A 13569-nucleotide genomic window follows, 5' to 3' on the forward strand; every position below is an offset into this window, starting at 1 on the left:
GTACATACACAAACAAATGTTAAAAGAGTATATATGCTTTTTAATTACATCTTATGACTTATTAAAGTTATTATTCAGTTAAATGTTGCTTTTATTATCAGGATTCATGCCTAGATTGTTTCTGAATTCTTTCAATCAATACAAGATCAATTACAATACAAGATATATTTAGTATTGTTTCACTTGTTCATTTTTTTTTCAGGACAATTAAAAAATAGAATATCTATTTAAAATAGACACTGCCTACTTACATTTGGAGTAAGTACACCTATTAGGTACGGTGTAGCCATTCCAGACAAGGATCCTAAACCATTTACCAGGGCCATAATAGTTCCAGAAAAATTAGGACTTAAATCTAAGGAATTGACTCTTAAGCTTGCATAAAAGAAGCCCATTAATCCCATTCCAACTGCAAAAAGTGTAGCAACTAAAGATCGATTACAGCCAGCGTATGATGCAAGTATAACACCAACAGCTGGGCCAACACCACCTGAAAAATGAAGAATGTTTTATGAAATAATCTATAAGATATAAATCAAATAAATTCACTAATGATATAAAAAGACTAATAAAAACAATATTTACATGATCAGTTGATAATGATGATTCCATGATTTTATATTAAATGTTGACTAAACACTATATTTAACATTAAAAATTATGAGAAAATGGTGTATTTATTTAGATTTCAAGTACCTATAAATTTTCAACTAAACTACTATGATAATTTAATTGTTTCGTTTTCATACAAACCAAATTAACAATAAATTATGTATGAAAATAATACAATGAAATGAGTAAATAAATAGCAGAATTATATATAATATATATAGATATACTACAATTAGTTATAGTCTACAAATGATATAATATAACAATTAATGAATGGTCATGGAAAAAGAGATTACTGGGAAAAATTACATATAAAAGTCAGACTGTTGAGCAGCTTGACTAAGATCATTCTTCAAATTGTGGTTCATCTCTCAGGCCATTTTTTCCCTGGATCAATTACTTTCCAACTGGGGCTTAAACTCAAATAAGGAACAAGAACACATAAATCAAACATACATATCAACAGAAATGCAGTAAATAAAATACTGGCTGTACATTTTTAGCAGCTACTTTCAAATAATTTTAATCATTAAAAAAATGATTGTTTTAGTAAATTAGCATCTGGTGTGTATACTTTAAGAAAAGTCCATTAAAGGGTTGCATAACTTTCCCGACTTCACTCTTGATAAATTTTTATTTCAAATACACCATAGGGGTTTTTTAAACATCAATGACTTGTGCAATATTTAGAGAACAGCTGCAAAACTTCTATGATCATTAAACAAAATTTTAAAATGGCTAATACTACCCTTTACTTTTTTTAATTTTTTCAAAATAAAAGTCATCAATTTCCCATATAAAGAATTTTTTGAGACATTTTCAAAGAATTTATGTTTTTCCAGCCTAGAAATATTAATTAAAATACCAGCCAATACACTGTACTTATGTATGTACATCTGAAAATTTCTAAAACATTTTTTTGGACTAAGAGGATCTTGAAATTGCTAGAAACACTTATACCCAAAATTATGGCTACTCGTTCACTATATTTTCCCTTTTTAGCAATGCTGCTGCAACAGCAAGAGCGGTTATAACCAAGAATGTAAAAATTGGTAGACTGAATGGTACAACATTGTTTTTATGGTATTATTTTGTGATATGTTAGATATTAAGTTGTTTTGTGGAGTGTCTGCATATTCTAATTTACATCTTTTGAATTTTTAAATCAAACAAATTATAAATAGATGTTTGTTATAAATAAAGCAAATATAGCTTCAAGAAGATTTTTTATCGCTAGGTTTACCAACTATTTCAATTTTGTACATATATCAAACTGTTATGCTTGTAAAATCTTAAGCCTTAAAAAATAATGAACAAATTATTAAGGAATAAGAATGGAATTAAGAAATAAGGAGGTAATATTCACATTGCAAAACACAATTTAAAGTGTTTCCTCATCATATTTACGAGTTAAAATAAAACCTTACAAAATGTTGAAATGAATTGCCATTCACAAGATTAGATATATTTAATTGATAATGTTCTCTACTCGATTAATGAATCCCTTTTCTCATAAGACTAATACATATTAGATTGTTAAAATATTACATTTGGTGATAATAACATTGGTGGTATTACATTTGGTGGTTAATGGTAACCACATAGTCATATTTTGGTTGCAGTTTACTAGGAAAAGTCGCTTTCTTTCACCAAAATCAAACATATATTTGGATATTAACCATTGTAAGCCCAAAAAATGCAGATCATTTTAATCATAAATGATATTATTCAACATAGGATTGTATGTATATTAAACATCACTACTTTCAAAAGTAGTATCTATGAGTGGCATTTTCTTTAGAGAGACAATAAGAAAAACTGAAACTGATATTTTAAAATAATAAATTAATTTCCTTGTTTCTGCAGTGAAAGAATGCAGCATTACACAATTCAATAGTGTAATTTCAAGTTCTAGTGAGTACAAATTTAATATTGTGCATGAACATTTCCATAAAATTAGCTTAAATAGATATAGAAGCATATTTAACATAAAATAATTATGAGAGTAGGCCTCTTCAATTTTATAACTTCTTTCTTTTCTTGCAGAAATCAAAACATATCTGTCTCAAAAAATAGGAGGCATTTGAAGCTAAACATTTGATACAGAACAGTACAAAATGGGAAAATGCATAAAATCAGTCAAATAATTGAAGAAATATAAAAAATTAAAATGAAGAAGATCAGTAATATAATATAGTAAAAATGAGATTAAAACAGTGACCTTCACTTTGGGGCAGAGGATAGCATCTGTCTTTCTTTCAGTGGAAGATTCTGGGTTTGAATTTTTCATATGCCATAAATTTTATGCATCATCATATTTGCAAAACCCAAGCCTCCTTAGAAAAAAATATATTTTAATTCCACAGAATATTTTGATAAAATAATGTAACCGCTACACTGACCTCCATGGTAGAGTAGTAGTGTCTCAGTCTTTTATCTTTAAGCTACTGGGTCAAATTGGCATTTTTTCTGAACTAAAAAGATCTGCGCATGCCTGTGTGCACATACACATACATACTATACACCAAAAAAAATATTCCAACTACAATCTGCAGGCTTAAGTGGGGAGATAGAAGAAAAGATATGTAAATGAAAAAGATAATTATTAATTACACAAGTTAACAATAAATGTATATGAGCAAATCTTGATCAAGCATGGGTGATGCTCCACACCTTTACATTTTCAATAATTTTTATATTTTTTAACACCAATACCTGATCAAGCATTTAATTATAAGAACAAGAAAAGTTACATATGTTTTCTAAACAGACATTTTAATGAGTGATGGAGTATCAGATATTAGGAAAGAGAAGTACTGAAGACCAAGACTGGGGGATGATGAAGATAAACAGGTCAATGGCATTAATCTTGGAGGACCAAAGAAGAAAAAGACCAGTTAACAGTTACATAACATTTTAAATTTAATAATATAAAATTTGAAAGTCAATACATACCTACTGTAGCAAGTATTTTCCTGAGTGTAGTAATACTACAAAAATCATGCTTTAGGACCCAATCTGCAATAACGCCAGAAGATAATGATATAAACCACATAACAAGATATGGCAATGAAGATAGTAGTCCATTCTGAAAAAAGGTTGTTTAGTGTTGAATTATACATACACTACATCGTACACACAATCTTTGTTTATTAATTGAATCAAAATACTAAAGGAAAACTCTATAAATAATACATCTAAAAATAATAAAATTGATACTCAGCAGAATACTAATGTAATAACCTAGATAAAAAAAATCCTGCAAAATGATTACAATGAAAAAGAAAAGCTTTTAAAAAATGTATAATCTTAAGTCATATTTCAGTCCTTGAAAGATACATTGCATACATGTATGCAATGTATGTTAATTATACATTATATGTTAATAAAGAATGGGAAACCTTAAATAACTTTTCAACATTTAAACACAGAAAAATTAAATTTAGCTTATGTGCCTATCTCAAAATTATTTATTTTGGTATGAGGTACCCAAAACACCATGGGACTCCATTTTGAGGCAACTCAAATATTTTATTAAATGAAAATTTTCTAATATATCTATTCTAACTACTTCTTTCTGAACCTTTCTCTTCTGCCTTTAGTTGTTACCACCTCGTCTTCCATAAAATATTATTTTTCCAGCTCTGTACCCCTCTTTCAGAGAGGTATAAAAATATAACATGGAGGTATAAAAATATAACAGTAACATTGACCAAAAATGAGGGTGTATAATTATGCTATAGTCTTCTCTAAACGGGTAACAAGCTAATGATCTACAATAAAATATCTGCTCAGAGAAAATATTCATTAAGGAGATAGGAAGAGTAATGTGATAGAAAATGATTCTAAACTAAGCAGATATATTAAATTCTATGATTCTAATGATCCTAAGCAAGATCTTCACCATTACTGGTCCTTATTAGACCAATAATGGTGAAGATATATATTAAATATTTTAATATATATATTATTTAACATATATATTTTAAAATATATTAACATATATATTAAATATTTTCTGGTCACTTATTAATTTTATTAATTTCAACAAATTAAATTAAGATGTTATTGAATTTAACTCAGTAGTAGTAGTCAAATAAAAATGTTGCAAAGTCCTTTCCAGCTGGACATGTGTTCCTTTATATTGCACCCATTTCTCTCACTCTGATTTCTTACTAAAACTAATTGATTACACCTAATCTAAAATTTTATATTTTTTTAATTTCAACTGGAGACATGTTTTTCAATTATTTAATTAAAGAAGATGATGATGTGGATAATAGGTATGAATACATATCCTTGCCGATAATCAAATATAAGACCAACTGATCTATAAAATCAGCATGCCAATTAATAAAATTAGTGGGCCATCACTAACAACTTTTTCTCCATTATATCAATATCTAACAAAAAAAGCTGACAACACAGTTGTAGCACTTACCATCCACATGGCTTTTTTCTGATGTACGACCTACACACAAAACTTAATTTAAAATATTTATTTTCTTAAAAAATAATATTTTTTGTTTATTTAATTCAATGTTTCTAACTAAAGCTTGCGCACATACCATATTCCATTCACACAGGTATGGTGGTACTAACAGCCATTTTAAATATTATTCATTTATTTAATTCTACTGCACATCTGTGACGTTACAACATAGCAGATGACTAAAGCTCTCTCTTCTTTTTCTGTTTAGCCTTCGAAATCTCCATAAGGTATTATTTCAGAGGATGAATGATGATGATATGTATGAATGTAAATGAAGTGTAGTCTTGTACAGTCTCAGGTCGACCATTCTTGATATGTATGGTTAATTGAAACCCAACCAGCAAAGAATACCAGTATCCACAATCTAGTATTCAAATCTGTATAACAGTAAATGACTTTTCTAGGATTTGAACCATAGAACTCTCGGCTTTGAAATCAGCTGATTTGCGATCACCACTAGACCAACCCATGATAGTTGGTGGTCTAGATATTAGATCATGGATGTTCTTTGGTGGTTGGGTTTCAATTAACGACACATCTCAGGAATGGTCAACCTGAGACTGTGCAAGACTACACTTCATTTAATTCATATACTTATCATCCTCATTCATCCTCTGAAGTAATACCTTATGGTGGTTCCAGAGGCTAAAACAGAAAAAAAACGACTACAGCAGCTGTACATCAGTGCTACACCAGTGCTGCTTGCGGTGAGAGGGAGTACTAATGACACACTATACCCACTCAACCACTAGTTTATTTAGAGCATTTTTTGAGGTAGTTGTGCTATTTTGGAAAAACCTTTTTGGAAATATTATTTTTTAGTTGTTAACAAACGTGCCTAAGAAGAATGAGACCTTAATAAGGCAAAATCTTGAGATACTCAGGATGACCTTGATCTACAGTCTCACCCCGTTGACCTTTTAAGTTGAAAATTTAGGTATCAATGTCCCATATACGAGGGCTATTCAGAAAGTAAGGATCGTTTTGGAATTTTAAAAAACCAAGTACAAGAAAAATCTTTTATTATATGCATGTGAAAGAGGGACTAAAATACTACTTTTCAACATAATCACCATACAAATTCAGGCATTTATCATAGCGGTGGACAAGGTTTGAAATTCCTGTGTCATAGAATTCTGCCGCCTGTGATCTCAACCACTCAGTGACGCATCCATCTTGCACAAAATTTGTGGTAGCCTAGCTTCTGTGAAACAATTTCAAACAATAAAGTCCGTGAAACTTATGTGGGAAACATAGAGAAAGCTCAGTTATTGTGAAACGGCGGTTTTCACGAATCTTTTCGTCAACTTTGGAGACCAGATCGTCAGTCACAATACTCGGACGTCCACTCTTCTCTTTATCGTGAACGTTTGTTCGGCCATTTTTAAACTGAATGCACCACTTCCTGACAGAACTTTCACTCATTACGTTGTTCCCGTACACTTCACACAGTTTCCGATGAATTTCTATTGGTTTTAAGTTTTTTGCCAACAAAAAACGAATCGCAGACCGCACCTTACAACTGGCGGGATTTTCGATTGCAGCACACATTTCAAATTTGTATATAAAAAAATGGGCAGTGCGAAGATGTTCCCGTTGTCATGGCTGGACGCTGACTGAGGTGCCGAGCACGAGCATACCAATATATACGCGATTGGCGTGCGCCTGGCGGCGTCAGGTGGAAACGTTCCTTACTTTCTGAATAGCCCTCGTATATAAGTAATGTGACCAAGTTTTGTCGAAATTGGTCAAGTAGTTCTGGAGATATATGGTGATTTAGGGTGCAACACCTAACACCAAGCACACACATACATATGAACATCCAGAAAATTTCCATCCCGTTTTTTGGGTTCCTTAGGTGTCAAAACGTAAAGATCCGATAAAAACTGCATTGGACTGTTTACCATACTTTCCCTTCTATAGCAGAGCAGAGCTATAGCTATAGAAGGGAAAGTAAAAATGATTTCTGCACACATTTTTTAATAATTTGACAAGTTAAAACTATTCAATTATTTCTTAATTATTGACAGATGAAAATAAATAAACATTATTTTCAAATTTTTCTTAACAAAAAAAATTTTTTTTTAATGTTTATAACTACCTGATTACAAGTTATTATCATTTACTTAATCAGTGTCTACAAAGATACTGAAAATAAAACTAAAAAAAAAAAAAAATCACTTACTTCAGCAATATTAAAGTGCATAACATCACTCATATACTTTGGTAAATCGGTAACCATTGTGTACAATCCCCAATCATGGCCTATCTCAGCAATAATTAATCCCCAAACAGGACCAGATGTTAATATAGACTTCCAAGGTGTTGACAAACCCTACATTAAAGTAAAGAAAATCACTTCATTACATCTAATAATAAAGCCAATCAAAAATAGAATTTTAAAAATAAATATCAGTTGAATTTTAATATAAATATAATTTAAAAACACAGGCACAGGCTTATTGAACAGTTAAAGAGGAAAATCAGCTGGGATCTTTTTGGCCGAATTACAATAAAACTGAGAGATTGGCAATACACTAGTACTTACAACCAAATGATTGCAGGTGGCCTGATATGAGACAAGGCACTCCCTGATTTGATTTTAATTTACTGCACATCCTTTTTCATTTTCAGTACTATCCTCTGAGACTTTTTTGTGTTGTGGAATTATCAGATTATAAGAGATAAGGTATGTTGTCTTATTCAAGAAAAATATTTATGCCCCTGTAGTACACAAATGGCACTGCCACATTTGCTTCAAAACTTTATAATGGAAAATTGTCATAATTATAAATGTTCTATTGTGGAAATCGTTATCAATAAACTTACTGTATGATCAGTAGGCTGAAGCAGCTAGTGGGAGAAATTGTTATTTTGGTTTTGTACATGTATGGGTGGAGTTAATGTATCCATTCAAAATGATTGTTTTTCTGACTGACACTGTGTACCAATCCTCCCAGTCACTATTCTCTCATTATTGAGGTCTGGCCGCTTCATGAACAAATTCTTGCCCAAACAGAGCAGTGCTATGGGCACTCACTTATGTGTAATTCTCATGGAAGCATTAGTTTCTTCCAATCTATAGAAACAGCTGGAAAACCGTTTCAGAACCATTTTAAGATTGACGCTATCACAGTGAGACTTCTGACTTCAGCTGCTTGATAGCCAGTCAAACTGCTGCTCTTGAAAAACCTTTGGGTTTAAGACTCCAGAGGTTAGTCTACACTTTTGTGACATTTCAATATAAAATCTAAGATTAACTTACATTCCATAAAAATTTCTTACAAAAAAATTAAAAAAATATTTTCAAAATTTTTACAAAAATGAAATATATAAAAAAGTATAAAAACACCCAAATGTACTATAGAAAGTTACCTCTTAAGTTAGATATTCATATAGTAAGATGAGATAATGTAATTGATTAAAGAGTCCAATTAAATTACTTATAACAATTCAATAAAACAGGAAAAAAGTTGTTCCAGTACAAACTATTCAAATGAATTGAAATTACAATTGAGCAAGGCAGAACTCAAATTTTAATTATGTAATGATGAAAATGCAGTACATGCACTTTCTTCTCTGTGAAAGAATAGCTCATTTTTCTTTTCATCTCATCTGGCAGTAAACAAAAAATGTGCTCTAAGATTGTGTTGAAATTGTAATATTGACTCAAAAACTCCTGAGTGGTGCTGATTTAATAGGAATGACTATCAATGGTGCACAGCTTGTCCATAGTTTTTAGCAATATTATTATTATTATTAATCCATTATTAAAATAAGCACAATACTAAAAAAAAAAAAATTTCTCTTTTGTTGAAGTTGTATGATAAATTTAGGTAAATACCTCCAGATGAACTGGTATAGTTAATTCAGTAAAGACTTTGAGGAAACTTCATTCATAATTCATATATTGGCAGCCTGTGTTGTATGACTTCTATTATACTTCACAGTAGTAAGGAAAGGAGATGTTGTTGTTAATTAGTGGTTCAGCAACAAACAGCTGGAAGACAGTATTCACACATTTACAGATAACTTTTTATGGTCATTGTTGTTTACATGTTATTCTACTTGTAATACTTAATGCACTACTGGGCAATGTTACTCTACTCATACTACCTACTAACACATAACTTTGAATTTTTTGAATGTTGAAGTACAATATATTTAACACGTCATTACCCTTACTGTGGTAATTTGAAGGTAATTGTACGTATTCTTGATCAGCAGCTTGGTTACCCAAAGTACTGTTTTTTTCTGTGTGACTGGGTTAGTAGGGTAAAAATAAACCATTTCCTTAGAAAAGAATGGTCTAAACGTGAATCACTCATTCTTGAACAGAAAAATGTGAAACATGACCCATTGTGTAATCATAAAAATGTGTATCTACCTCTGTTACATATCAAACTAGGATTAATGAAGAATTTTGTCAAGGCCAAGGTCAATACTCCTGGTTTCATGTACTTAAAACAGAAGTTTCCTAAAATTAGTAATGCAAAAATTAAAGAAAGATTGTTTGTGGGTCCACAGATATGATCATTAATGCATGATGTAAAGTTTGAGGAAGTACTGAATCCACTGGAGAAAGCAGCTTGACAAGCATTTTAAAATGTTAGTTTTTTGGGAAATCGCAAGGTGGAAATTATTGTGATATTGTCAACGATCTTATAAAAAAGTTGGGTAGTATTATTTTGTTAAAAGTACACTTCCTGCACTCGCACCTAGATTTCTTCCCGGAAAATCTTGAATGATGAGCACAGGGAATGCTTTCATCAGGAGAGTTCAGCTATGGAAAAGAGATATCAAGGCAAATGGAATCCTAATATGCTAGCTGATTATTGTTGGACCATCAAGAGGATGCTCTACAGGCGAAATATAGTAGAAAATAATCATTTCTTATTTTCTAGGTGAGTCAGATGTTTGAATATTGTGTAGTTGAGAATGCAGAAAGTATTAAAATGTTTGAAATTATAAATATCTGTCTCTCGGAAATCTTGTGTGATGGGAAAAAACTGATATCATATTTGAATTCAGGATAAAAAATACTATCAGAATCACATATTTTTCTTTCTGAGACAAAAAAAATTATTTTTTTGTTCCCAGTGTTATTGATTATGTAATAGCGAATTATGAATTGTTTCTGTTTATTTAAGATACTAAAGTTTATCAAGGATTGATGTGCATACAGATCCCTTTCTTTTATGATCTAAAGTTGCAATACCTTGTAGTTGTGAAAAGCCACAGGAAAGACAATCAGTTTCTGAAGAAATATTTAGGGTTAATTTACTTGAAGATCTAAATATTAGGGATCATTACAAGAGGAGATTGGATGAATACCTTCAGTTTATGCTGAATAATAATAATACTAATAGAGAGTGGGAAGAGATAACAGATGTATTGTTAAAGGCAGCTTCAGAAGTTTTGGGGAAGCAAAAGAAAAAGGGCAGCAGGAAAAGACTCCCTTTGTGAAACAAAGATATAGCTACTCTTACACAAGATAAAAAAGCTGCTTACTTAAACTATTTACAGAACAGAACTTCTGAAAACTTTAGTGAATACAGGAGGAAATCGGCTGTCATGAAGAAGGAAATACAGAAATATAAAAGACAAAGATGAAAGTGATCTGTGACTGATAATGAACATGATGTACATGGAAGTTAGGGGAAAGTATATAAAATTTTAAATCAGTTGAACTCTGGTAACAGGGATACCTTATGACTTAATTCGAAATCAGAGGAAGTATGATTGAATTATTTTCAGTCTTTATGGACTTCAGGAGAGGGTAACGTTATAGATATGGAAAGTGATGCAAATGTTGATGATCTAATGTTTAAAGAACTCAGTAATGCACTAGGGAGTTGCAGAAATAGAAAGGCACCATGGCCTGACAAAATTAATATGGAGTTGTTTAAATATCCATCAGAAAGATTTAAGAAGAGATTACTTTCCTTTTATAATAGCTGCTGGAAGTTGGGAAGTGTACTGGACTCTTGGGTTGAATCTCTGGTAGTTAAAGTTAATATTGATGGTAATTTATATATCTCCTCTGGTTATTTTGAAACCTTTTTAAATAAACTATTGAAAATGTTTTTAAATTCTTAGTAAATTCAGGGTCATATTGTGCTGCTTTTTAATGTTTACTTTGGACAATACCAGTCTTCTGATGAATGAACTATTGGCTATGTTTGAGTTAGCAGGATGTTTAAATATTTCAATTTTCAAACCAATCAAAATTACAAAGAACTTTAGCCACCTGTATAGAAAATATTTTTTGAAATTTACCATAATGCAATTTTCAACCTTTTTGTACAGATTACGGTCATTCAGATCATAATCATAAATTTCATTAGTATCATTTACTAATGAAAAAGTGCAGTGAGAAAATTATTTCTTTTATTCTTTCAAAAGGATGATCAATAAAGATTCAGTTACAAAATTGAGAACGTTGTTGCCAGAAACAAATTGGGGAAAATAACAACAAAATTAGCTTTGATGAAAAATTTAACAATTTTCTTTATGAGTTTCAGAAGGTTTTCTTTTTAGCTTGTTCTTCAGAAATAAAATAATCAGTTTAAACAAAAAAAGAAAAATAGATAGGAATTGTAAAATCTAGCTGTATGCTAAGAAATTTCTTTGAAATGTGGATAATAAGCTACAATTATAAACAATTATCCTAAAGTTATTTCGACTGATAAAAGCTTATTTTATGACAATTTAATATCTAATTAAAACAAAAAATCTTAGACCACGAGGGCAGTTATCAAAGGTAAATGCACATTTGAAAATAAAACAAATCATAGCAAAGATACAAAAGAACTCAACTTTCTTATTTCACATCTTTGTAGGTAGTAAAGGAATTTAATAATTTCTTTTCCAGTACTTCAAACAAAGCAATTCACCTTTAACATTTTTGCTGATGAATCGGTATTTTTATTTCCTTTTGATACTTAGGAATTTAAAATAAGAATTTAAAACGTAGGAATTTTTAATATTTTAAATATAAAGAGTAAATATTCCATGTGTATTGATGATATTACTGTTAGTATTTTAAAAGAATCATATGTGCTACTGTTATTCCCTTACAAATTTAATTAATGAATCCTTTAGCAAAGGAGTATTCCCTAACTGTTTTAAGACTTAATTTACAAAATTATAGATAAGTTTCATTATTGTTCGTATTTTCTGAAGTATTTGTAAAAATCATGAAAAAAGACTTTTAGCATTTCTTGAAAAGCATATGATATTAAACTTTCAGCATGGTTTAGGAAAAAATTGTTTACTGACAATAGAGACAATGAGATAGACATTCTTTTATTTAGGTTTGTCTAATCTTATAATTCTTCAAGTTCTTCTAATATACCGTGAACATCTACATACCTTTTGTTTTACCTCTAGGACCACCATTAGATATTGCTTTAGAGGATTAGATGTATATGACAATCCCATGCCTGACTGGGATTCAAACCCGGGACCTCCGGATGAAAGGCCAAGATGCTACCACTCACGTCATGGAGGCTGGTGACATCTACATATCTAAGGTGTATGAACTACACTCATAAAAAAAACTAAAAATAAGATTTAACCATTTTTCTGTACCTTATTCTGTTCAAGCTGTCCAATTGTTGTTTGTAGGTATACTTTTTCTTCTTCAGATATAAATGGATGTGAAGAAGGATCATTGTAACATAAAATACACCATATTAAAAACCATACCAATCCTGCTGCACCATAGAAATAAAATACATTTGGCCATCCACCCGGTACATACTGCATTATAATACCGCTTAGTGCACTGGCTATGACTGTACCTATTTGAACACCTGGGAACAAAAAACTTTATGAAACATGTAAAGATTTGGTTCATTTATGATAAAATTATAAAAAACTACATTTGGTGATAATGATCTATGGGTTTTCCCAATTCCAAAATTCAGGTGAAAATTTATGCAATCCATAGAACAAACAGATATACTTCCTAAAATAAGCCGTACTTAAAAAATAATATACAAATATCTTGATAACACCCTATTATTGTGCCAAAGAAACAAGGCATTGTACAAATGTACAAAGAAACACAAGGCATCTATATATATATATATAAAAACAAAACACATCATTAGTTGAACTTTTCAACTATATATAAACACAATAAAGAAATATATTTTCTTTATTTCACCATTACCAAACACAAACACAAAAATACACTTTCAAAATAAACAGAAAATCAACAATGACTGACATTTCATATTGTAAGAAGATATTCTTCATTCTCCTTATTTTTATTCTTCTTTTACTATTATCATTATCTTTGTTCACTTTATCAAGATTGCCCACTGCAAAACTGTAATGGTGTAGTTTATCGTTATCTTCAATTGCAGGTACAGACTGAATTTTGTGTGCATGAAGCTTTAGGCACTTGTGTAGAACCTTCATGATTGTAGACTGTGGTATTCCCATTTCTAAACTTG

General features: G+C 30.5%; 1 protein-coding gene across 4 annotated transcripts in view; it reads right to left on the reverse strand.

Annotated features, from left to right (window-relative positions):
- LOC142330573 (putative inorganic phosphate cotransporter) overlaps positions 1-13569 on the reverse strand; it is a 134498-nt gene that overhangs the window by 6889 nt on the left and 114040 nt on the right. For all 4 annotated transcript variants that reach the window (XM_075375953.1, XM_075375951.1, XM_075375954.1 and 1 more), the window contains 4 exons: positions 12698-12921; positions 7290-7439; positions 3568-3700; positions 252-490 (listed from right to left, as the gene is read on the reverse strand). In XM_075375953.1, the coding sequence (XP_075232068.1) occupies positions 252-490; positions 3568-3700; positions 7290-7439; positions 12698-12921 (746 nt within the window). The remainder of the gene's footprint in view (positions 1-251; positions 491-3567; positions 3701-7289; positions 7440-12697; positions 12922-13569) is intronic.

The sequence above is a fragment of the Lycorma delicatula genome, chromosome 9 (assembly GCF_047948215.1).
Source record: "Lycorma delicatula isolate Av1 chromosome 9, ASM4794821v1, whole genome shotgun sequence".
Classification (NCBI taxonomy): Eukaryota; Metazoa; Arthropoda; class Insecta; order Hemiptera; family Fulgoridae; genus Lycorma; species Lycorma delicatula.